Source organism: Salmo trutta, chromosome 32 (assembly GCF_901001165.1).
Source record: "Salmo trutta chromosome 32, fSalTru1.1, whole genome shotgun sequence".
Taxonomy (NCBI): Eukaryota; Metazoa; Chordata; class Actinopteri; order Salmoniformes; family Salmonidae; genus Salmo; species Salmo trutta.
The window spans coordinates 12,071,772-12,098,039 of NC_042988.1; the positions used below are offsets into that span (position 1 = coordinate 12,071,772).

The 26,268-nt window shown below is 43.3% G+C and overlaps 2 protein-coding genes across 3 annotated transcripts in view; one reads left to right on the forward strand and one right to left on the reverse strand.

The window, feature by feature from the left end:
* LOC115171090 (cyclin-dependent kinase 12) overlaps positions 1–2,666 on the reverse strand; it is an 18,510-nt gene extending 15,844 nt beyond the window's left edge. Inside the window, exon 1 of the mRNA XM_029727593.1 lies at positions 621–2,666. Within this exon, the coding sequence (XP_029583453.1) occupies positions 621–1,879 (1,259 nt within the window). The 5' untranslated portion in view covers positions 1,880–2,666. The remainder of the gene's footprint in view (positions 1–620) is intronic.
* LOC115171091 (F-box/LRR-repeat protein 20) lies at positions 1,670–26,268 on the forward strand. Of its 2 annotated transcripts, none has more exons than XM_029727595.1 (15): positions 1,670–1,754; positions 12,868–12,929; positions 16,153–16,207; positions 16,322–16,396; positions 17,081–17,175; positions 17,317–17,385; positions 17,504–17,599; positions 17,969–18,095; positions 18,557–18,631; positions 19,483–19,613; positions 19,934–19,994; positions 20,972–21,016; positions 21,112–21,168; positions 21,392–21,604; positions 21,760–24,136. In XM_029727595.1, the coding sequence occupies exons 1-15, from the start codon at positions 1,740–1,742 to the stop codon at positions 21,865–21,867; spliced, it is 1,284 nt and encodes a 427-aa protein (XP_029583455.1). In that variant the 5' UTR covers positions 1,670–1,739; the 3' UTR covers positions 21,868–24,136. The 2 variants fall into 2 exon arrangements, with proteins under 2 accessions (XP_029583455.1, XP_029583454.1); XM_029727594.1 differs by lacking the exon at positions 1,670–1,754 and adding an exon at positions 5,437–5,752 and having other exon boundaries at positions 21,760–26,268.

A 26,268-nucleotide genomic window follows, 5' to 3' on the forward strand; every position in this document is an offset into this window, starting at 1 on the left:
TCCAATAAGAATGACAGATCTATAACTCACATTTCTATGTGAATTTGGTCAGGTCGCCCAAAAAGTTACATATTGCAGCTTTATCAAACACATAGTACAAGCACTTCCTTAGCACACAAACAAAAGGGGGTAGAAAACAAACAGTAGAAACAGTCAGAGTGGACCTGGTGTCTCCTCCAGTGGCCTGGCCATGTTCCAGTATGACCAATAAGATCATCAACAGTAACACCACCAGTTTATTATCACGTTCGCGTCCTTACTGGGCCTCTGTAAAAAGGCACTTTGGGCATTTGTGAGAATCAATGTGTGTGTTAGACAGCACTGGTGAATATGCCTCTGTGTGTGGAGGTGCATGCCATACATACAGTGAGTGAATAACCAATAACCAACAGATTGGGTGGCTAGTAGTAGTCCATAGCTACATGTTAGTACTAGGCTGTGTCTCAAACGACACCATATTCCCTTTGTAGTCCACTACTTTTGACCAGTCTCATGGGGCCTGGTCAAAAGTAGTGCTGAATAAAGGGAATAGAGTGTGATTTGGTATGTATTACACTAGCATAAATGTGAATATGAGGCAGGCTGAATGGAAGGTGCCTGGGCCAGGCTAGAATACTCACCGGGACACAGGGCTAGCGCTGGAGGACCTGCGGTTACCATAGGGACTGATGGAGCGTCTCCTGGAGTAGGGGCTGTCGTCTCGCTCATAGCTGGAAGACCTCTGCCTGCTGGCGTAGGGGCTGTCCGACCTCTGCCTGCTCCGCCTTGACATCTCCCTGTAGGGGCTGGGGCTCTGTGGGGCCGGCCTGCGTCTCTGGTGGTGGTAGCTGTCCACCTCCTGGCTGTAACCACCGACCATGGGGCTTCCATTACCCCCTCTCCTTGGGGGGCTGGGGGACTGTGTAGGGGCTGTTACCTTCCGGCGAGGGCTCCCCCTGCTCGAGGAAGGCTGCCCCTTGCCCTTAGGGCTGGACTTGTGGCTCTTTGAGGACTTGCGTTGGCTCCTCTCCGTCCGGACCTTCTGAGAGGCAGAGGTGCTCTGGCTGGCGGTTGCATCCCCCCGACCCTCACGTCCCTCTGTCTTCTGTGGCTTATCCTTGCGAGACTTCCCGGAGCGGCCACCCTCCTTGCTGCGAGATGACGAGGAGGAGGATGTGGTGCTTCCCACACTGGCTGCAGTTTGGGCCTGGGAGGAAGGGGGCAACTCTCCACGCTTTGGCCCCAAGTCAGCCTCCAGCTGACCCTGACGTCGTGACCCGGAGGACAGGGATGCTACAGAGGACAGGGAGGCCACCTTCTCCTTGACTTTCCCAGAGCTCCCTCTCTCACGGTCTTTGCTGCTTTTTTTCTTGGTACTCTGACCCCCTTCCCCAGAGTCTCTAACTTTGTTGGGATCCTTCGACTTTTTGCGAGAGTGTCGGTGCTTGTGTTCCCGACCATCTCTACCAACAGCCCCGCCCCCATCCCCTTTACTATAATCTGGGACGGGTTCTAACCGATCCCCAGACCCTCTTTCAGCAGGCGGGTCCGAAAAAGTATCCGAATCGGAACTTATGTCGTCATATTCTACCAGCGGCTTCACGGCGCTAACGGAAGGAGGCGCTGTGGAGGTGAGGGCAGAAAAACCAGGGCCCTGAGCCACCTCGGACTCACGTCCATGTTTGGCTGACTTATGCCGTTTGCGCTTGGAAGAAGATGGCACTGACGACTTTGACTGGAGGTTACCGTCCTTGCTCGTCATGTTGCCCGCAGAGGTATGAGGCAGGACCAGGGGCTGGTGTTGCCCGCTGTTACCACTCGTTGTTTGGGGCGGCAGGGCAATGCTACTGTTGGATTCCGGCTTCCTCTTGGTCCCATGGTGTCTATCCGACCCAGGCATTCCTCACGTCAGCGGCGGAACCTCTCCCGAGCGTGGGCCTCTGTAGCCGAGATAATACATTAACGGGAGAGTAGTACTCCGAAATCCGGTAAAATGAGATCCAGTGTTCTAAGCAGGCCGACAAATAGAAAATAGTCTGCCCAGGTTTAGTCCTCACGCATTATCGAAGTCGTTTGGCAGCATGGTTTGTCAAAGCAGAAAGATCAAGGTTGATAGTGCCAAAAAACGTCACTAAAATGAAGGCCTGTGCATTTAGCTAGTTAGAGAAACTGGCTGAAAAGGCCCAAACAATAAATCGGAGCATTGTGCGCTCTTCTCCGTTTCTATTTGGCTAGCTAGCTCTGTGTAGCTAGCATGCTGCTTGGTAAAAAAACGAAAGAAAAAAAATAAGTCCCTTTTCTTTTAGCTTCCCTTGTCCGGTGCCAAGCTTAGTTTAGGTGTTATTGTTCCTTAGATTTACGGTTTTGGAGTTCAATAAACAAACAGTTAGCCGTCATTAACAGCCGATGTTGTTTCTCGAACAAAATGAAAACTTGACCCGGTTGGTACAGTTTACATGGTCCCTTTTAATATAATTTTATCTCTTGTTAATTTGATATTGATCAGAAATTATAGTATTTTCATGTGCAGTAGATGTTCCAGTTTATTTTTAATGGCTCTGGGAATCTACCAGGCCTATCTTTAGGGCGATGATAGTGGATTTAATAACATCCACAGCCCTGTCAAGAGACGACAACCGCCATTGTGGCTCCTGTTATAAATTCTGCAACTGCGCTCTTATCGTTATCGCCCTATGACTAGAACCGGAAGTCTCGACGGCTGTCATTCTTCATGGTAGCTCAGCAACAGCCTATCCCAAAGCGCTATCCAAGGAGCTGCACCGCCTTCCGCCCTTGGCGAGACGCAACGTTTCACCTGTAGAGGGCCAATTAAATATAACTTTCTTTCCATGAAAGTCAACGTTATTGTATTCCAACTACATTAGCTATCTTGTAAATAATTTAAACAACTTCTGAAGTTGACAACAAAATACGGAACACAAAAACGATACGGGTAGAGTAATGTGTCTTAATTTTATTGAGAAATTAAACAGAAAGTGGCCATAGCCCTGTGCAGCCGACCAAAGAGAAACAGCTAGCTATGTATGATGTGTAAGCACAGATATTGAGACCTCTCTGTCGTAAAACATAGCAAACTGACACTAACCGACTTAAAACAAATGTATTTTTTATCACTCAGTGGTGTCATCTCAAAAACCACATCACTCAGTGGTGTCACACCAACAACCACACAAATGGTAACTAGAGACCAACTATTGCTTCCATGAAGTATCCGCACATTCAATAATTATTTAATTTAGCTCCATAATAAATCAGCGCAGTGCTCAACATTAGACAGTTTATAGTATTTATGTAACATTGGCGTTACTACTAACTTATTTTTTTCAACACTAATGTTATCGTAGACCGGTCTCCACCATCAGAGACTTGTGTTATAAAAAGTGTCCATAATTGTATGTTGAACCAAATAGTAAATTATCTAACAGATACCTCAATTTCCAAACTGGACTCAAGGGTAGACGTAACATAGTAAATAAAATCCGGGACACAAATTAGTATGATACGTTACATTTAGTATGGTATTTATTAATTTGTGGATGTCCATCATCCATTTCTATGATATGTTACGAATTACAATTTGTTGTGGCTAATGCTAATGTTAGCTAGGCTAGGGGTTAAGATTAAGGTTAAAGGTTTAGGGGAAGAGTTAGCTAACATGCTAAGTAGTTTCAGAGTAGTTAAAACGTTTTCTTTTTTATTTAACCTTTATTTAACTAGGCACGTCAGTTAAGAACAAATTCTTATTGACAATGACGGCCTAGGAACATTGGGTTAACTGCCTTGTTCAGGCAGAATGACAGATTTTTACCTTGTCAGCTCGGGGATTCAATCTAGCAACCTTTTCGGTTACTGGCCCAACGTTCTAACCACTAGGCTACCTGCCGCCCCAAATGTAGTAAGTAGTTGCAAAGTTGCTAAAATGCTAAAGTTGTCCGTTTTGAGATTCAAACCCGCAACCTTTGGGTTTTAGACCTTTGCGTTAGCTAACACGCTAAGTAGTTGCAAAGTAGCTAAAAATTAGTAAGTAGTTAAAGTTTCTAAAGTTTTCCGTGATGAGATTTGAACATGCAACCTTTGGGTTGCTAGATGTTCTTGTCATATCCACCCCAACCAACCAACCAACCACCCTCATTTCTTTTTTACTTTCTGTAACCATATCAAACGGCTTTTAGTTTACGCCTAGTCTATGAGACCAGCCTGCCATTTCTCGACCAACTACGCTTGTCCATTGCTGTGTTCAGAACCACTTGGAACTCTGAAAAATATGAAGGCAAATCATGACGTTTGTTTTCTTCAGGTTGGAAAGTCAGAGCTCTAGAAAGAGGCCCGAGTTGGATGATTGTTAAAATCGATGTTTTTCCCAGTCAGAGCTAATTTTCTTCCGAGTTCCCAGTTGTTTTGAACGCACTAGTCGGAAGTCAGAGATTTCCGAGTTCCCAGTTGTTTTGAACGCGGCACATGTCCCGGATATATGACGTCTTAGCAGCTGGACGTATGTGCATGCGACGTTGGAAATTATAGCCAAAGTACATTTCCTCCGTTATAAAGATATTATGTGTAATCATTTTCTTTATACTGTGTGAGTCGACAATAGCAATCCAGAAAGAACTACAACTTGATTTAAAATGCAATGGTTCAGTATGGATTTCTACTCTGTGTTTACATGCACATTTTCCCGCTGTAATGACATCGGATGACAAGTCACGTATATGTGTCTTCATTGGTTTCTTGCGAGCTGGAAGCCGTCCAAAGCGGAAGTGCTCTTTCCCCAAACAGCAACAACAAAGTTACAATGTATCCATTCGATCATCAGATTGGCAGTTTCAGAATGTTGTCCATTGTTTTATCAATGGCTATTGAAGTTATATATATATGCATGTTTTATAATGGGAAATAATGGACACCACAGTGCATTATTTTTTAATAAAGATATGCCTACATTATTATGACCATTTATGTGTATACACACAAAGTAGGTATATGCACAAGGCGATGTTATTATGTATGTAATCTTTATTTATGCAAACTAATTATGCCCTTTATCCTGCATGAAAGACAACACAAAAAACAGTACAAAACAAATCGCAGGTAGGTTATGCTCCTGTCCAAAACTAGGCCTCACATGGCTCCAATGACAACTGGACAGCACAATAGCATATACAGTAGGACTACCAATAAAGTGCTCTTGCGTAGTGTCCTCCTTTATATCACAGTTATTTAAGGTTAATGTTTTGATATCCCATAGCCCAATGATGTAGGCAGGGCCTAGGCTAAAGGGAGAAATAGGATTGGCCTAATTCTATAGAATTCTAAATAATGGCAGAATATTGCCCTGATGAAAAATGCATGTAGGCTATACTTCGTCCAGGGTTATTACTAAATGTAATTATTTGTGTCCATAATAAAGAAGGCTAATGCTAAAAGCAGTGTTCACATATAAAGGGGGAACGGTGGAGGGGAGGGCGAACTAGTGAGTGGAGATATAAGAGTTCGGGTTGTTGGCTGGGGCAGTTGTCGAGAGGTAGGCTATTGCAATTGTGTTACAAACCGAAAAAAACGATGAAATCCGCCGTCGCAGCTGCCGAAACAACGGTAGCATGGTAGCTTTGGACTGGGGTTTGCAAGACGAGCGCCGATATCTACACGTTACTGCAATTTTAACACCGAATTACTTATCCCCCTGATCGAGTCGGGTAAACCACCGTCCGAGATGGGGAAGGAGGTTAATGGTGTTTCGCGGAGCCGGTTTGAGGTGAGTTTATAATATAGGAGATTGATAGATGACAATTATTTTTGATTGGTGTTATGGTGTTTGTTAAACTGCGTCCATGGTTGCGCACCGATGCAGCTTCCGCAGTCAATGTTTGGATTAGGGAAAACATGTTGTTTTCAAGTATCGACAATATTTCTTCAATAGCCTACCAGAATGTACAATTATTAAATGTGGTTATAGTTTCACATTTTGTGTTAATAAAGCATTCATAGGTTTCCGGGCTGATTAAAAAAATTGTAGAGCCTATCCGAGCTTTCTCTTTGTGCCGTCAAAACAAAGACAATGGCACAAATACAGACTTTTAGGCTTCACACTGATACGAAGCCCTATATTTCCCATCGTTTTATAAACATAAAATGTGCTAATATTCGGGCCTACTTCATCCTACTATGTGACTGAGTTATTTCACAGAGTTGGAGAATTGGAATGATGTCTTTGATCAGCTAGGGTTCTGTTGTGTAGACTCATGGCCGCTGCGGGTTGATTCTGCTACAGATGGGCCATTCGCTCGGCCACGACTCGGCTTGTCCACCACCACACTCCGAATATCAACAGCAAATACAACACTATATATCTGTTTTTCAAATCATACAGGCTATGATTTCCCTATAGATGTTTACGTTGACAGAAGCCCCATGTTTTTTTTATGCAAGCGATCGTTATTCAACGTTGTGGCAAAGTTTTCGTCGCTTTATACGCAGCGATAAAGAATGCACCAAATGTGAAATATGGCTTTGGATAAATACAGTCTCATGAACAAATGCCGTCCGTGTGTGTTCACGCCGTGACATTGGCCTGACTACCCTGAGCACTCTGTTGTTTAATCCTCATCTAGGCGGCGTGGGATTTGTGTGGTTTTATTTATTTTTAACAGTGCAACAGCTGACGACTCAGAAGATTCAGGCCGTACCTTCTGGCCTGACAAGCTGACATCTGCGGCAGATACGTGAGCTGTAGTTTACTAGCCAATAACAATGGACTTAAACCGTTTGGAGAGTAGAATTGAAATTGTGTTGCATTTATAGGCAGGCCTATTCTTACTCACGCCCCTGTTTTTTAATGCATCAACATATTGCCTATTGTCAAGTGGCCTAGTGTTGTTGATTGAAACGCTACAGTTAGAGAGAGAAACTATCTTGCCTTGTGCGTATTTCGTTTCCAAAGGGATGAGGTGTGTTGTCTTCAGCAATTCTTAGTGTGAATCAGTCAGTGAGCTCAGCTCATGTACTTTAACCAAGGCAAGGCAACACATATATCCCATAAGTCTTGAGCATTTCAAACAGTTTTTCATAGACCAGAGACAAAAATATTATAAGAGAATTCTAGAAAGTCATTCATATCTAGAGATATTCTTGATATGATTTCATATTGAAATAGTAGAGGAAAGTGAGCAATTTGTACATTTAACTTTTAATCTATCATGCTGGGAAAGGATCCAAGTTATTTAAAAACGTCCTAAATAGTATGAGTATGATTGGAGATTCAAACATGATTTAGCCTTATTTCAAACCATTTGATATACAGTGCATTCCGAAAGTGTTCAGACCCATTGACTTTTTCCACATTTTGTTACGTTACAGCCTTATTCTAAAATTGATTTTATATATATATATTACTGCTCAAAAAAATAAAGGGAACACTTAAACAACACAATGTAACTCCAAGTCAATCACACTTCTGTGAAATCAAACTGTCCACTTAGGGAGCAACACTGATTGACAATAAATGTCACATGCTGTTGTGCAAATGGAATAGACAACAGGTGGAAATTATAGGCAATTAGCAAGACACCCCCAATAAAGGAGTGGTTCTGCAGGTGGTAACCACAGACCACTTCTCAGTTCCTATGCTTCCTGGCTGATGTTTTGGTCACTTTTGAATACTGGCGGTGCTTTCACTCTAGTGGTAGCATGAGACGGAGTCTACAACCGACACAAGTGGCTCAGGTAGTGCAGCTCATCCAGGATGGCACATCAATGCGAGCTGTGGCAAGAAGGTTTGCTGTGTCTGTCAGGGTAGTGTCCAGAGCATGCAGGCACTACCAGGAGACAGGCCAGTACATCAGGAGACGTGGAGGAGGCCTTAGGAGGGCAACAACCCAGCAGCAGGACCGCTACCTCCGCCTTTGTGCAAGGAGGAACAGGAGGAGCACTGCCAGAGCCCTGCAAAACGACCTCCAGCAGGCCACAAATGTGCATGTGTCTGCTCAAACGGTCAGAAACAGACTCCATGAGGGTGGTATGAGGGCCCGACGTCCACAGGTGGGGGTTGTGCTTACAGCCCAACACCATGCAGGACGTTTGGCATTTGCCAGAGAACACCAAGATTGGCAAATTCGCCACTTGCGCCCTGTGCTCTTCACAGATGAAAGCAGGTTCACACTGAACACATGTAACAGACGTGACAGAGTCTGGAGACGCCGTGGAGAACGTTCTGCTGCCTGCAACATCCTCCAGCATGACCGGTTTGGCGGTGGGTCAGTCATGGTGTGGGGTGGCATTTCTTTGGGGGGCCGCACAGCCCTCCATGTGCTCGCCAGAGGTAGCCTGACTGCCATTAGGTACCGAGATGAGATCCTCAGACCCCTTGTGAGACCATATGCTGGTGCGGTTGGCCCTGGGTTCCTCCTAATGCAAGACAATGCTAGACCTCATGTGGCTGGAGTGTGTCAGCAGTTCCTGCAAGAGGAAGGCATTGATGCTATGGACTGGCCCGCCTTTTCCCCAGACCTGAATCCAATTGAGCACATCTGGGACATCATGTCTTGCTCCATCCACCAACGCCACGTTGCACCACAGACTGTCCAGGAGTTGGCGGATGCTTTAGTCCAGGTCTGGGAGGAGATCCCTCAGGAGACCATCCGCCACCTCATCAGGAGCATGCCCTGGCGTTGTAGGGAGGTCATACAGGCACGTGGAGGCCACACACACTACTGAGCCTCATATTGACTTGTTTTAAGGACATTACATCAAAGTTGGATCAGCCTGTAGTGTGGTTTTCCACTTTAATTTTGAGTGTGACTCCAAATCCAGACCTCCATGGGTTGATAAATTGGATTTCCATTGATTATTTTTGTGTGATTTTGTTGTCAGCACATTCAACTATGTAAAGAAAAAAGTATTTAATAAGATAATTTCATTCATTCAGATCTAGGATGTGTTATTTTAGTGTTCCCTTTATTTTTTTGAGCAGTGTATATATATATATCTCCTCATCAACCTATACACAATACCCCATAATGACAAAGTGAAAACCAGATTTTAGAATGTTTTGCAAATTTATAAAAAAGCAAAAACAGAAACCTTATTTACACAAGTATTCAGACCCTTTGCTATGAGACTTGAAATTGCGCTCAGGTGCATCTTGTTTCCATTGATAATTCTTGAGATGTTTCTATAACTTGATTGGAGTCCACCTGTGGTAAATTCAATTGATTGGACATGATTTGGAAAGGCAACACACCTGTCTATATAAGGTCCCATAGTTGACAGTGCATGTCAGAGCATAAACCAAGCCAAGAGTTAGAAGGAATTGTTCGTAGAGCTCTGAGACAGGATTGTGTCAAGGCACAGATCTGGGGAAGGGTACCAAAGCATTTCTTCAGCATTGAAGGTCCCCAAGAACACAGTGGTCTTCATCATTCTTAAATGAAAGAAGTTTGGAACCACCAAGACTCTTCCTAGGTCTGGCTGCCCGGCCAAACTGAGCAATCCGGGGAGAAGGGCATTGGTCAGGTAGTTGACCAAGAACCCAATGGTCACTCTGACAGAGCTCCGGAATTGTTTGTCTGTGGAGATGGGAGAACCTTCCAGAAGGACAACCATCTCTGCAGCACTCTACCAATCAGGCCTTTATGGTAGAGTGGCCAGACATAAGCCACTCCTCAGTAAAAGGCACATGACAGCCCGCTTGGAGTTTGCCAAAAGGGACCTAAACAACTCTGACCATGAGGAACAAGATTATCTGGTCTGATGAAACCAAGATTGAACTCTTTGGCCTGAATGCCAAGTGTCACGTCTGGAGGAAACCTGGCACCATCCCTATGGTGAAGCAAGGTGGGGGCAGCATCATACTTTGGGGATGTTTTTCAGAGGCAGGGACTGTGAGACTAGTCAGGATTGAGGGAAAGATGAGCGACGTGAAGTACAGAGAGCTCCTTGATGAAAACCTGCTCCAGAGCCCTCAGGACCTCAGACTGGGGCAAAGGTTCACCTTCCAACAGGACAACTACCATAAGTTCACAGCCAACACAACGCAGGAGTGACTTCGAGACAAGTCTCTGAATGTTCTTGAGTGGCCCAGTCAGAGCCCGCACTTTAACCCAATCGAACATCTCTGGAGAGATCTAAAAATAGCTGTGCAGCGACGCTCCCCATCGAACCTGACATGGCTTGAGAGGATATGCAGAGAAGGATGGGAGAAACTCCCCAAATACAGGTGTGCCAAGTTTGTAGCGTCATACCCAAGAAGACTCAAGACTGTAATCGCTGCCAAAGATGCTTCAACAAAGTAATGAGTCAAGGATCTGAAAACTTTTTGCTTTGTCATGGGGTATTGTATGGAGATTGAGGGGGGGGACAGTTTAATCCATTTTAGAATAAGGCTGTAACATAACAAAATGTGGAGGAAGTCAAGGGGTCTGAATACTTTCTGACTACACTGTACAATAGGCTATATCACATGGAACAGTATTTCTCACCATTCAAGAAAATGTACTTTGTAATAATATGTGACAACATACTCAAACCATAAGGGCAGTTCCACGGTAACGGAATTGCGTTGACTCAGGTTTTTCACTTAAAATGTAAGCCCAACAAAAACCATTGATTTCAAAGTTTAACAAACCATACAAGTCTATGCAGAATGAATGAATACTTTTGAAAACAATTTACACTGAACAATTTACAATAACACATTTACAGGAAGAACTGTGCAGATGCAAAGTTTGGTGACAGAATTTTGGTAAAATCTTCCTGTGTCAACGTTTTCCAGAAACTCTAAACATCTGCTCTGAATTAAGATTCAACAATGTCTGCAGACAGAATGGAATGTCAGCTATGACATGACACATTGACTGAAAAATCTCTTTTGATTATTAAACTACAGCAAGTGAAGTGGATTTACACCTGGTAACGGAATTGCGATAACAGAATTTCATCATGGGTCCCAGATCTGTACTACCCAGAAATGCATAGTTATGGATATGAATGTCATTCTCTTCATAGTTCTGTGACCAAAATAGGTACACAAAGGTATAAATATGTAATGTCCTCCTCTGCATATTTGGGTATTATTCTACACACCGGCTATTATTTTAATGAGCTCTGCCCCCAAACGAGACCAAATTTGGTTGGACCAAATCAAAGCCAATCATAGACGTCTATGTTTCACAAGCTTGGACAATCAAAGTATAGTACAGCACAATGGAGCTCAGTAAAGGACAGAACAGTGGAGTATAGTTTACCATTGTAGCCAATTCAATTGCAGAAAATCACTTACCAATTACATTTGGGGGGGGTTAATCACTTAATAAATTAACAAAATTTATATCAGTAAAAGTAACTTATTGATTGACCTTTTACTTGTTACTTAAAGATATGTGGGTTTTTGGTAAAGGAATTTCAAGGCAATGTTTCTTAAACTTACACAAGGCAAAAAAAAAAGATACAAAACGAAACATGTTGATATTAGTTGGCAGGGGTTTTTATTTACTTAAGCATTATTAATATTTTTATGGATTTCTAATACCTTTTTTTATTTTTTATTTTTAAAGACTTTTTCTGGTAGATGTTTTCTAAGACCCCTTTTCCATCTGTTTGGCCTGAAATCAAAACCGTTGCTTATTCTGAAATGTTTAGGATGGAAAATTGTTTAAAAATGTGTGTATGCCTTAATTTCTCAAATATAGTCTTAGCTTTCATTTGACACCAGATTTGATATGCTCCTATGGACTTCACATGTTGGTGCTCATGGGTCATTTTTACATGGAAATGACCAATAACTACTGTGGCCCTGCAAACAATCATATAATGTTACACCACAAAGGAAAAAACAATGTAGCCTATATGCCCCAGACCATGAGCATCTGGTTATTTTGGAAATGGCCGTGGATTATTTGACCTGTTGAGTAGTTCTCTGAAAGGCAAGCTGTCAGAGTGAATTTGCCTCAAAAGCGAAATGCCTGTCCTTTTCTGCTCCCTCGGAGTGTTAACGTAAACAGGGATTGTGACTTTGTCACAAAGTTGCTCAAGTCTCTACAAAGTATATTCCTGTTTATGCTTGATATCTTTGTCATTACATGGACCACCAGCATGGTTCAGCATTACTGCATTTGACAGGTCCTATTCTGACTACAATACTCCTCCATAAAAAAATAAAATAATATATGCCATTTAGCAGACCAAAGTTATCCAATGCGACTTAGGCTGCACTTACACGGACAGGCCAACTAAGATATTTGTTCCACTAATTGGTGTTTTGACCAATCACATCAGATCTTTTCACATATATCTTTTTCAGAGCTGATCTGATTGGTCGAAAGACAAATGAGTGAGAGAAAAAAAATATCAGAATTGGGCTGCCTGTGTAAATGCAGCCTTACTTATACAACATTTTGTTGTATGAGTGGCCCCAGGAATCAAAGATGAATGCAATTGACTTACCCATTAAGTGCTTCATACTTGGACAAATGTAGGTTTGCTCCTAAATATGGGAACTCTGCAAACTAGAGTAGGATACTGTTTTCCATGACATCATCTTTCAGTGTATCAAGGGACTGAATATCTCATGGATCATAATTCTGTTTGTGGGTGTGTTAAAACACCTCTTCTGTAGTCACTGTTTGATTAGGAGAAAGAAAATGTCTCCCTTCCTCTCAATCTCTCTTCATCGCACAAACTGTATCACCCCCTTTCTCCCATCAAGCTTTGACATTGAACCTATCTCTACTGATGACAGTGATTGTTTATCATTGGTTATATGCTGGAGCTTTCCTTGGGGTGGGGCAGAGAGAACAGAGGAAGTCTAGGCCAGTCCTGCTGTGAGCGATGGAGCCAGAGGAAGTTAACATGCTCTTCTTCTTCTCTTCCTCACAGATGTTCTCAAACAGCGATGAGGCCGTCATCAATAAGAAGCTGCCCAAGGAGCTGTTGCTACGGTGAGCGAGGGCTTTCCAATGACTGGGCCGTATGCACACACAGAATATGGCATGCCACATGCTCAACGCCATCAAACAACTTAACGTGCCCAAAACACAGCCGTGTACACTCTGGTCCACCTGCTCCACACAACACAGCCACTGACAATTAGCGAGGTTACATCGTGACACTTGAGCCATGAGCCAGCCACCTTAGAAACGAAGGGTCACTATACCTGGGCTCTAGTGGTTTGGTCAACATCACCGGCCATCTGCCACTCTCCCTCATGCGCCCCATCCCACTTGCCCCAATTTCCCCTCCCCCCCAAATGCTAAAACTAATTAAACACAGATGGTCTGGGCTATAAAACATTCTAATCGATTAAGCAAAAAAAGTAAAAAGCCCCAGAGCAAACAGAAAATGGAGGCCATAACTCAAGCCTGGGTCTCACCAGCAGAACGGTCTGGGATAGAGGTGCTGACGGTTGGGGGTGTGCTGAAGGTGCAGGGGCCACAGACTGAGCTCTGATTTACTAGGGCTTTTTGGTTACGGGCAGGCTTGCCGAGGCCAATTGCAAAATACTCACCCTACATCACACTGGGCTGCAGAGTGTAATGTGTTACATATTAATCCATCACACATGCATACCTATTCTCGAAGGGCATAGGCAGTATTCACACTCCTTGACTTCTTCTACATATTGTGTTACAACCTGAATTTAAAAATGGATAACATTTAGATGTTTTTTGTCACTGGCCTACACACAATACCCAATAATAAGTTCAGTAGTAAAAATGTCTTAACGAGTGACATACGTTGCATGGACTCTGTGTGCAATAATAGTTTTTAACATGATTTTTGAATGACAACCTTATCTCTGTACCCCACACATACAATTATCTGTAAGGTCCCTCAGTCGAGCAGTGAATTTCAAACACAAATTCAACCACAAATACCAGAGAGGTTTTCCAATGCCTTGCAAAGAAGGCTACCTATTGGTAGATGGGTAAAGAATTTTAAAAAGCAGACATTGAATATCCCTTTGAGAATGGTGAAGTTATTAATTACACTTTGGATGTTGTATCAATTCACCCAGTCACTACAAAGATACAGGTGACCTTTCTAACTCGGTTGCAAGAGAGGAAGGAAACTGCTCAGGAATTTCACCATGAGGCCGGTGGTGACTTTAAAACAGTTACAGGGTTTAATGGCTGGGATAGGGGAACTGCGGATGGATCAACAGCATTGTAGTTACTCCACAATACTAACCTATTTTATAGTGAAAAGAAAGCCTGTACAGAATACAAATATTTGAAAGCATGCATCCTGTTTGCAACAAGGCACTAAAGTAATAATGCAAAAAATGTGGCAAAGCAATTCACTTTTTGTCCAGAATACAAAGTGCTATTTTTGGGGCCAATATGTTACTGAGTACCACTTTACATATTTTCAAGCATAGTGGTGACTGCATCATGTTATGGGTATGCTTGTAATCGTTAAGGTCTGGGGAGTTTCTCAGAATAAAAAATTAACGGAATGGAGTTACGCACAGGCAAAATCCTAGATTAACTCACCTTTCTGCAGGACAATAACCTAAAACAGAAGGCCAAATCTACGCTGGAGTTGCTTACCAAAAAGACAGTTTGACTTAAATCTACTTGAAAATCTATGGCAAGACCTGAAGATTCACAGCTGCAATTGCTGTAAAAGGTGCTTCTACAAAGTATTGACTTAAGGGTGTGAATACTTATGTAAATGAGATAATTTAATAAATGTTGAATTCTCTCTGAAACAACAATGTGGAAAAAGTCAAGGGATATGAATACTTTCTGAAGGTACTGGTACACTACATACATACATACATACATACATACATACATACATACATACATACATACATACATACATACATACATACATACATACATACATACATACAGTACCAGTCAAAAGTTTGGACACCTACTCATTCCAGGGTTTTTCTTTATTTTTACTATTGTCTACATTGTAGAATAATTGTGAAGACATCAAAACTTTGAAATAATACATATGGAATCATGTAGTATCCAATCATGTGTTAAACAAATCTAAATATATTTGAGATTCTTCAAAGTAACCACTCCTTCAAGACTGTTGGAAAAGCATTCCAGGTGAAGCTGATTGAGAGAATGCCAAGAGTGTGCAAAGTTGTCAAGGCAAAGGGTGGCTATTGGCTATGGAATACAAATGTGTTGGTTATTACATGATTCCATGTGTTATTTCATTGTTTTGATGTCTTCACTATTCTACAATGTAGAAAATAGTAAAAAAAAATTGTAAACTTTGAATGAGTAGGTGTGTCCAAACTTTTGGTGTGTGTGTGTGTGTGTGTGTGTAACCAATACAAATACCTTCAGTTAATTTGTAAAATTATGAATATCTTTTCATCTACACAATTTATCAATACTTTCTGAATACTGTGTATGTATGTATGTATGTATGTATGTATGTATGTATGTATGTATGTATGTATGTATGTATGTATGTATGTATGTGTGTATGCACTTAAACAATTGGGGGGAGGAACCAGAAAGATCAGTTAGGCTATTGGAATTATTACATACATAGGTACGTACACAGTGCTTCCCACAGTTGTCAAGTTGGTTGGATGTCCTTTGGGTGGTGGACCATTGTTGATACACACAAACTGTTGACCGTGAAAAACCCAGCAGCGTTGCAGATCTCGACACAAACCGGTGCTCCTGGCACCTACTGCCATACTCCGTTCAAAAATCATTCTTTAACCTGTCTCCTCCACTTCATCTACACTGATTTGAAGTGGATTTAACGAGTGACAAATGAGGGATCATATCTTTCACCTGGATTCACATGGTCAGTCTGTCATAGAAAGAGGTGTTTTTAACGTTTGTGTGTGTGTGTGTGTGTGTGTGTGTGTGTGTGTGTGTGTGTGTGTGTGTGTGTGTGTGTGTGTAATGCCCCACCACACAATCTCTCTCTCTGCAAAAGTAAACCTTTATATAGCCTTCAAACACAATAACCATACTAGAGTTAACATAAATTGACCCACACAAGAACACAATCAAGTGTCATATGCTCATCAAACATAAAGTGGCATACGTAGCAGAGTTCTATATGTAATTATAGGGTAGAACCGGGATTCTGGGTAGAGCCTTGTATACATAGAGGGCTCTGGTTCTGATTCTGGGTATCAGGGGTTCTGAACCATCCCTGTCTGTGTTCCAGAATCTTCTCCTTTCTGGATGTGGTGACACTCTGTCGCTGTGCCCAGGTCTCACGGGTGAGTTTGTGTTTCTGAAGTGTGTATTTGGTTCAGTGTGAGAGTGTATGTAATTGTGTGTTGGACAGAATAGTGAAACCAGTGAAGTTGACCTTGTGCCCCTCTCTCCCTCAGTCGTGGAATGTGCTCGCCTTGGACGGCAGTAATTGGCAGAGGATTGACCTTTTCGACTTTCAGAGAGATATTGAGGTCAGGAAGTCTCGCATAAACCTTCTTTTTCCTCACCTCTTCTCTCTCCTATCCTCTCCATCTCCTCCTCACCTGCCATTGATTTATCAATTGTCTTTGTCTGTCTTGCTGTCTTTTATGGAAACAAAGTGGACATTCATGGCTTTGACCTTATAAACACAAACAACATTGACTTTAAACCCACATACCGTGATTATCGAAGATTGAATTCAGGACCTTTAGCAGTTGGTTGTCTACCAAAGGAAAGTTTGAATTGACTACTATTGATGTTGTGCGTTCACCACAATCAATGCCATGTACTGTATGTCACTCTATTGACGTTGTCACTGTATGGATGACCACAGATGACCATGTTAAAGGCATTTGAAGGGTATGACTGATGTATTCACACGTGACAAGTTTAGTACATTGCCATAATCAACGATGAATGAATGACCTGAACGCCAGGTCAAGTATGATCATGTCTGCCAGACTTGAGTGCAATATTAAGACAGACACTCAACAGGCTCTGTGAAATTGGTTCAAGTTAAGCAGTCAGTGTTTACAAAGATGGTTGAGTTTTGCCTGAACAGGCAGACTCCTACCCTATGCTCCTGCTACATGTATTCTTGCATGTATGTGAAAGTGAAGATGATCTGGGGATGAATCTATGTTTTATGAGACGTTTGTGTCCGTGTGTTGCAGGGGCGAGTGGTGGAGAACATCTCGAAACGATGTGGGGGATTCCTGAGGAAGTTGAGTCTGAGGGGCTGTCTGGGGGTGGGGGACAGCGCTCTGAGGTGAGGACTGACTGGGAATCTGGCCTAGACTGGGCACTCTTGGCACTGAGGAGGGTGAGGGGAGGAGGTTTATGTGGGAGCTGGAGGGCAAGTACACACACTCCAGTGCAAATATGTCTGTTCCTGTTTGTTTTTCAACAGAACCTTCTCCCAGAACTGCAGGAATATTGAGCTGCTTAGTTTGAATGGCTGCACCAAGATTACTGATAGGTATTTGCAGACATTTATGCCTTATTTTGTTTTGTCTAGTATATTTATGTTTTGCTAATGTACTAAAGTGTTACATTATTATACATGTAAGCCTCTTGTCTCTTTATCTCCCATGCAGCACATGTAATAGCCTCAGTAAGTTCTGTCCCAAGCTCAAACACTTGGACCTCGCCTCCTGTACCTCAATCACCAACCTGTCACTCAAAGCACTCAGGTGAGGGGTCTCTCTTTCTCCCACTCATACTGTCAGCATTCCTGGAAAAACCTTGTCACTCACCTTTTGGTGATTTGATCGTAGTCATCCCTCTTCATGCTCCGTGACAGTTTGCTGACTCTAGGACTAATATAAGCCATTCAAAATATCCTGGGACTTTTTTGAGATACAAGGTTTTTCTAGGACTCTGACAATACTCACACACACACCGGGGAGTCTCCTCAGCAGGAGCAGATGGTTGCATTTGTTGTACAAGTGTAGGGTGAACAGGTAATTCAGGGGATGTGCATAAATATGGGACACGTTGTTGTTTTGCCGGCTTTTTATCTAATATCTGTCTCGTGGTCTGACCCATTTCTTCCCCTGCAGTGAGGGCTGTCCTCTGTTAGAGCAGCTTAACATCTCGTGGTGTGACCAGGTGACTAAGGATGGCATCCAGGCCTTGGTACGATGCTGTCCCGGACTCAAAGGCCTTTTCCTCAAGGGCTGCACACAGGTAGGGCCAGGGCAAGGCAACAAAAGGGTCAGCTAGAGATGGGACCATTTTTAAAAAGCATAAGGTCGCTATCTCAGTCTAAGCAAGGTGCATGAACAGAAGAACAGACTGGATATGTGAGAGGTAGTCAGACACCCTTGGAGGTGAAATGAACAAACGGATCGCGTATGATTAGTATTGTAGCCAGGAGGATGAGGAGTTAAGATATAGGTAGACTGAAGGGCTGACTGAGGGGAGAGGGGCTTAGCTAGTCTAGATATGAGACCAGGGCTAAGGTTTGTATTGCAAACAGTGTGATGGGGATGGTAGATCCAAACAGCAGGTAGGACATTTAGTTGCAGAAGTGGGTTAGCTAGCTAGCTCATTGGTGGGGTTACCTTGGGGCACTGCTAATGGGATTTCAAATGACACCTCTCTCGCTCTCTCTCTCTCGCTTCTTTCCATCTCCACCAATTAACTAGTTGGAGGATGAAGCACTGAAGCACATTGGTGCACACTGTCCAGAGCTGGTCACTCTCAACTTACAGACGTGTTCGGTAAGCAAGCACCTCTTTCAGTGTTTAGGTCACATAACAGCAAAACCTGCTGGTCTCACAGATCCAAAATAAAGTGTCTCGCTTGATATTTCAACACCCATCATGTTTGGGGCTAAATGCTTTGTTGTGGTGGGTTGGGGGATTGTAACTCCTGAATAGGTTTGTCATTGAGAAATGATGAATCTCTAATAGCTGTTGTGGCCATCCATATGGAAGGTAAATGAGTCATGTCCTGCCTCTCCTCTGCTGTTTTTCTTTTTTTGGTGGACTGAGGGGAGTTTCTTGTGTACAAGGCTGCTCAGTCAGTCTGCATCCTGCCCTGCAGTAGAGGGACTGGTGTGGGCTGAGGCCTGCCCTGCCATGTAACCTACATAACCAATAGCGTGTGAAATTCACCCAGACAACACATTTGTTTTTCTGGCATCCTCTTTATCTGTGTCTCCAAATTCCCTTCCTGTTATGTCTACACCCCAAATGCCTCTTTCTTTCTCCCTCCCTCCCTCTTTCCTTCCTTCTCAATGTCTCCCATCTTTCAGCAGCTTCCTCATCTTTTGCCAGAATCGCCTCTTTTTCATCCTCTGACCTCTCTCTCTTTTTACACCTGTGCTTTCTTTGTGTGGCTCCCCCTCGCAACTTTCTGCAATCTTGCAAGATCAGAACTATAGAGGGAAAAGAGATGAAAATATATCACAAAAAAACAAGATATGATTCTCATTCCCCTTTCCGAGGTGGATATTCATAGCCTACGGCATTAGTTATGGTAATATTATGTTCATTTTGTTAATGGCGTTATAGCTGTTTGACGCCGTGGAAGTTCTGCTAGTGACCCGTGCCTGCTTCCTTCTGAGCAGCAGATCACAGACGAAGGTCTCATTACTATATGCCGGGGCTGTCACCATCTGCAGTCGCTGTGTGTCTCAGGTTGTGCCAACATCACAGACGCCATCCTCCACGCCTTGGGACTGAACTGCCCGCGCCTCAGGTTGGTACTCCCTCTGCTCCTAGTCCACCTCCTCACCTCCGACCCCTGCTCCAACCCCTCCACACTGGTCTCAGGTGTCCCCCACCAAGCCCGCCTCATCCAACCCACATCCACGCTACCCCCCCACCCATTCCTGCTTCTAACCCCTGTTCACTCCAAATACCACAAGAAACCCCATACAACCCTTCATACATTAAGACTCAAATACACCCCGCTCTCCTTTCTGGTTAGTGCCCAAGTTAACCCACCTTGTATTTCCTCAGACACGTCAACACATAGCAGTTCCCCCGACCATAACAGTATGTCCTGTCTCCTTTCAGAATATTAGAGGTGGCTCGCTGCTCTCAGCTCACAGATGTGGGCTTCACTACACTAGCAAGGGTGAGTGTGGAAACTGACGCAGGTCACACACACACATCTCTGACATACACTACCGTTCAAAAGTTTGGGGTTACTTAGAAATGTCCTTGTTTTTGAGAAAAGCAAAACATTTTTTGTCTCTTAAAATAACATCAAATTGATCAGAAATACAGTGTAGACATAGTTAATGTTGTAAATGACTATTGTAGCTGGAAACAGCTGGTTTTTAATGGAATATCTACATAGGCGTACAGAGGCCCGTTATCAGCAAACATCACTCCTGTGTTCCAATGGCACGTTGTGTTAGCTAATCCAAGTTTATCATTTTAAAAGGCTAATTGATCATTAGAAAACCCTTTTGCAGTTATGTTAGCACAGCTGAAAACTGTTGTATTGATTTTAAAGAAGCAATAAAACTGGCCTTTAGACTAGTTGAGTATTTGGAGCGTCAGAATTTCTCGCATGGAATAGCCTTCATTTCTCAGAACAAGAATAGACTGACGAGTTTCAGAAGAAAGTTCTTTGTTTCTGGCCATTTTGAGCTTGTAATCGAACCTACAAATGCTGACGCTGCAGATACTCAACTAGTCTAAAGAAGGCCAGTTTTATTGCTTCTTTAATCAGAACAACAGTTTTCAGCTGTGCTAACATAATTGCAAAAGGGTTTTCTAATGATCAATTAGCCTTTTAAAATTATAAACTTGGATTAGCTAACACAACGTGCCATTGGAACACAGGAGGAATGGTTGCTGATAATGGGCATCTGTATGCCTATGTAGATATTCCATTAAAAATCTGCCATTTCCAGCTACAATAGTCGTTTACAACATTAACAATGTCTACACTGTATTTCTGATCAATTTGATGTTATTTTAATGGACACCCTTTTTTTGCTTTTTTTTCAAAAAACAAGGACATTTCTAAGTGACCCCAAACTTTTGAACGGTAGTGTACATGTGTTGTCTTACTGGTTTTTTTGTTGTTTTTTTTCCTGGCAGAATTGTCATGAGCTGGAAAAGATGGACCTGGAAGAGTGTGTGCAGGTGAACTAGACTGCGCAACACGCACGTTTCCACACACACTAACACACTGTAGCACCATCAACCATAAGGATACGTTTGTTTATGTCTCTCCCCAGATCACGGACGGCACACTTATTCAGTTGTCCATCCACTGCCCTCGTCTGCAAGTTCTGGTGAGCACTAGCTTTTGGCTTCTATCCTAGGAGCTTGTCTCATTAATGCTTTGTTCGATCTAAGGAATGTCTTTAAATTCTATGAAATACATGTCGGAAGGACTTGTTTCTTAGATAATCCACAGTCTCGTGGTGTTAATAACAAAAGAAACCCAGTGTGTTCGGTGACCGTAGTATTGCTGTTCTTAACTGTTCCTTTGTTGTTGTGGTCTCTCTCTCTCAGAGCCTGTCTCACTGTGAGCTGATTACTGACGATGGCATCAGACATCTGGGCAGCGGACCCTGTGCCCACGACCGGCTGGAGGTGATCGAGCTGGACAACTGCCCCCTGATCACGGACGCCTCGCTGGAGCACCTGAAGACCTGCCACAGCCTGGACCGCATTGAGCTCTACGACTGCCAGCAGATCACCCGCGCAGGCATCAAGAGACTAAGGGTAGGCACTGGTGCTACAGCGTACATTGCTGCTTATGCGTTGTGCACAGACACCCGGACACAACGATTACAGTAGATGAATGAATGTTTCTTAGATGCGTTTGTATAGACTCTTACACCAACACTTGTCTTTTTATCTCTTTCTCTTCTCTCCAGACCCATCTACCTAACATCAAAGTGCACGCGTATTTCGCTCCCGTCACCCCACCCCCCTCAGTCGGGGGGAGTCGCCAGAGATTCTGTCGCTGCTGTATCCTGCTATGATGTGAAGACTGCGCCCCCACCCCCCTCAGCTCAACATCTGCCCCTCCACCCAACCTGGCTCGGCCTGGTCCGATCCGGCCTCAAGGTATACATGCTGGTGTGTCCCCCCCGATTGGCGTTGCAGAGAGAGGGAGAGAGCCCAACCACCACAGGGTCTGGGAAGAACCTTCCCAACGACATTACCAAACCCACTCACAACAGCCTTTGTCAAACACACAAATAAACACACACACACACCCACACACACATCACCACAGATGAGCGTCAGTACATTCCCTGCTGTCCCCAGGCCCATGTTCTAAAGACCACCCAGCATTACAGGGAGGATTACATAATAGAACCACTGCTGTTTACAGATTAGGCTCCTAATACACTGTATGGACTACATGAAGCTAGTGCTCACTTGATACAAGGTTCCCTATGAACTACTATGACCTTTTACTGAGGAAGACAGGAAGATAGGTTTGGATAAGAAACTCGCATCCAATGTGTGTTTGTGGGTGTTGGGAGGATAACCAGAAACATGGCTAGAGCTACTATGAGGATATTGGTTTGGTAGAAATGCCCTCAGAATCTTTCAACGACTGTCAAGCTACCTCTAGACATAACTGCACTTCAATGTGAGTAGCTCTTTGTTAGCCTCTGGTTCCAGACTGCCCACTCCAAACCAAACCTTTTTATTTTTATTTTTACTAAAGATCCGTTTCCATTGGCACTTTGAAGTCAACCCAGGTTGGGCTGGCCTTGGTGGCTAGCTGAAATTGTTTCCACTGCCTCCAAATATAATAAATTATGTAATGTTGCTAGGTAGCCAATATGTGACTGCAGCTGGCTTCGCTAATGTTGCTAACTGGCAAGATGTTGAAGAATTTAAATTCACCCTCACAATGCTGTAACTAACTTTAACCCACACTCCTGTCAGTGCTAGCCATACTCAGAACCATGTATTTAGCTTGCTAACTAGCTAAACGGTTAGCGTCGCCATTAGCTAGCTAGCTAATCAAGCAAACCAGACGGCAGGTTTGAGTTTTTTAAATGTATTTAATTATATTTTTTTATACGACAGGTTTGATATGATGTAGCTAGCTAGCTTTCAATACGAACTGGCCAGCTAAAAGTCCTGCTAGCTCACGTTGGCTAGCTACAGTAGCTTGTTTTAACTCTGATATGCTAGCTAATAATGGTAGCTAGCATTTTAGGGCTGACTGTTGTCATAGAAGTTTATTGTGTAATGCAAAAATGAATGGATCCAGCTGTGGTGGTAATTCGTGTCATGTCTGACTACTGCAGTACTGCTTGTCCATGTGCTAGCTAGCAGCGCACACACCCAGATGAGCTGCTAAACGTTGTCACCATCCAGCGGTGATTTTTATTATTTTTATTTTATTTACTGCGTCACCAGCCTGAATTCTAAACGCGCTGGCACCAGTTGTGAAACTGGGCTGTGCTGGTTCGAATTTGAGCATTCCATTCGAACCATCTCAATTTTGGCCCTAATTTTAAGTGCCAGTGGAAAAGGAGTTTAATTTAAGAGTCCTGGTGTCTTCTTCAGCCATTAAACAGCCCCCCGCACACACACACAAACATATTGTAAATACAGTGGGTAGTAGTTCTTCTCTAGTCTCAAAGTAGCTACAGCTTAGTGCAGGCCTGCTAGGGGGTATGCTGAGTTTATCCAGCAAAATGATGACACTTTTTAAAGAGTCTCTATGACTCACCTAATAGTTTACTGCCAAATGACTACACACACTTGCACATACACATGCGCACACACACACAGCTCAATACCTTCCCCCTTCCCCTCTCTCTGTTACAGTCAGAAGCTTCATTGTACAAAAATAAAAAAGAGAAAAGCAAATATTTTTCTAAAAAGGACACCAATTGAGACTTTACACATGGGGACTTGAGAAAATGCCAAATGTTGCATGTAACAATTCTAGTTTTTTAAATCTAAATGTAATATATGTAAGTACTGTGGAAATCCAGCGTTGCAGCCAGCTAAACCACACCACAGACCATGGTGTGAAGGAGAGATTTATGTCAATGGGTCTCGCACTATGAACTATGTTAAGCCAAACGCATACTGTACACACACAGGTGTGTTTTTGTGAATGTGTGTGAGAGAATGTTCCGGGGCTATGGAGAGTAGTTTGGACAGTGAACCATCACCGGTTCTGGAGTTTGGAGACATAATAAACCAGGCCCCTGCAAGCTAGTCTTAACAACAACAAAAATATTGAATAGAGACCCAAACACATAAAATAAAAAAGATTGACGTCACTGTGAGTTTGATGCCAGACAGACCAGAAGGACGGAAAGAAAAAGCCAACTGAAAACAAAGTATCTGTATTTTCATTTTGTTGCTTTTAGTCTTTTTTTCCCCTCTTGGTGATGAACATTCTTGATGAATGCGAGCTGGCAAACCACACATGTGTAGGAGGAGATGCCCAGTAATGCCCCTTCAACTCCCATGAGGCCATGCAGGGGAGAGGGTGACAGTGGAGTTGACCCTGCCACCAGCGCAACACCCTCCTGTTTCTGCTTGGGACCAGTGACGTGGGAGGAGAAGGGGCCGCTGGAATTGGATAGGTGCGATCACTAAACAAGGAAGTCGTTTAGAATCTTGACCTGGAGTGAGCTGAGTGCACAACACTGGCCTGCTGACAAATGTGTCCCAAAACGCCACGACTACCACCTTACCAAAAGACTTTGACCCCTGTTCATGAGTATCAAAGCCTTTCATCTGGATCCTTCCTCCTCTCCCACACTTTAACCTTCTCTGTTTTCTGTCTCTCCTCTTCTATTCTCTGTTCTGTTTTTCTTTTTATACTTTAGTCTTTTTTTAGCCTTTTTCTGTTCAAGTTGGTGACTTCTACATCTCGTTCTCACCCCTCCCCTCTCTTTTCTGTTTGGTGTGTTTTGGGGTGGGGCTGTTTTTTTGTTTTGCATTCAGTCATGAGTTCAGTGTTTTCCCCAGTTAAGTTTGAGCCCTCTTGCAGTCCCTGGTTTTTGGTCTTATGCAGTTTGTGTTCTATGACGAGTTCTTGTTACCTAATGTCCAGAGTGTAGTTACCTAATGTCCAGAGTGTAGTTACCTAATGTCCAGAGTGTAGTTACCTAATGTCCAGAGTGTAGTTACCTAATGTCCAGAGTGTAGCCTTTGGGGTTGGAGACAGTGCAATTTGTAAAATAAGTTGATGACGAGTCGGTGAGGATGAACCGGTGTTGCTTGTATGTATAATGGATGTTATACAACGTATTGAATGTGTTGCTATGAAGGCGTTGTCTGGGAACGTGGGGGGTGGGGGGGTTTGGGGGTTAGGGCCTAGGTTGTGTGCTGATGTAGCAGAAACAGATTCCTCTCCTGATGTGCTTTCCCTTTTACTTGTTATGCCTTGATTTGGGGATCCCCTAACACCATGATGCAGCCCAGCCCACTGTAGAAACAAACAGAGTTGGTACGCCCAATAGGAATGTTATAATGTTCTCTAAAAATACATATTTCCTTCTAAGATACAAAACATTTAATGATGATTATTTTCTGTTTTGTGATTTGTCAGTTGGGGGTGGGAGGAGGATAATGCAAACGGCGATTAATCCAGTCTGATCTGTTTTGTTTGAATGCGGGTTTATGGGGGATTAGAGAACATCCAGGAGCCCGGATATGCGGAGATGCATAATGTACTCTGATACTACTCACCCTCTGGCTGGATGCAACTCTGCTCCCACTGCTCCGTACGGTCTGGAGTTACTGGAGGGGAAGTCAGGGTGAGGCCAGGATCCATAACACCTGTTTGCCCTCTTCACACATAGTTGCTGAGTCACCGGCACCACTTGTACTCACTTAGTCATACACAGACGCACTGAGACACGCACACACACGCGGTACGCACTGACCATTTGCACTGCCATGGTCCCCTCTGAATCAGAACTCAGTTGAGAGCGAAGGTATGCAGAGTAGACATGCGTGCCTACACATACACACTATTGACAGCACAGACAACAGGCAAATTCAGCCTCAAGCGGTTCCGTTAGAATTTATTCAATATACAAACACACGAGAACATGTCCATACCGGGTTATCTCATAAACTACCCTGTAGAATGTCAAGGCTAAACACATGCAAAGCAATTATACCACTTCATTCCTCTGACTTTTCCAGCAGTTAACATGGAAGATGACAGATTACTGAATTCTGGATCAGTCCATTTTCATGTCCACTCAGTCCCTATGACTAGACTGTGTGTTGGAGGGGGAGGGGGTTGGGAAGGACGGCTGACTGGCTGCGTGAACAAGATGGTGAATCTAAAGTGTGTTCTTGGTAGTTTGACACCTGGGGATTACTTTACTTTTTTTTACTTTACACAATGACTGTAGTTCATATAAATTAATGTAAATCTT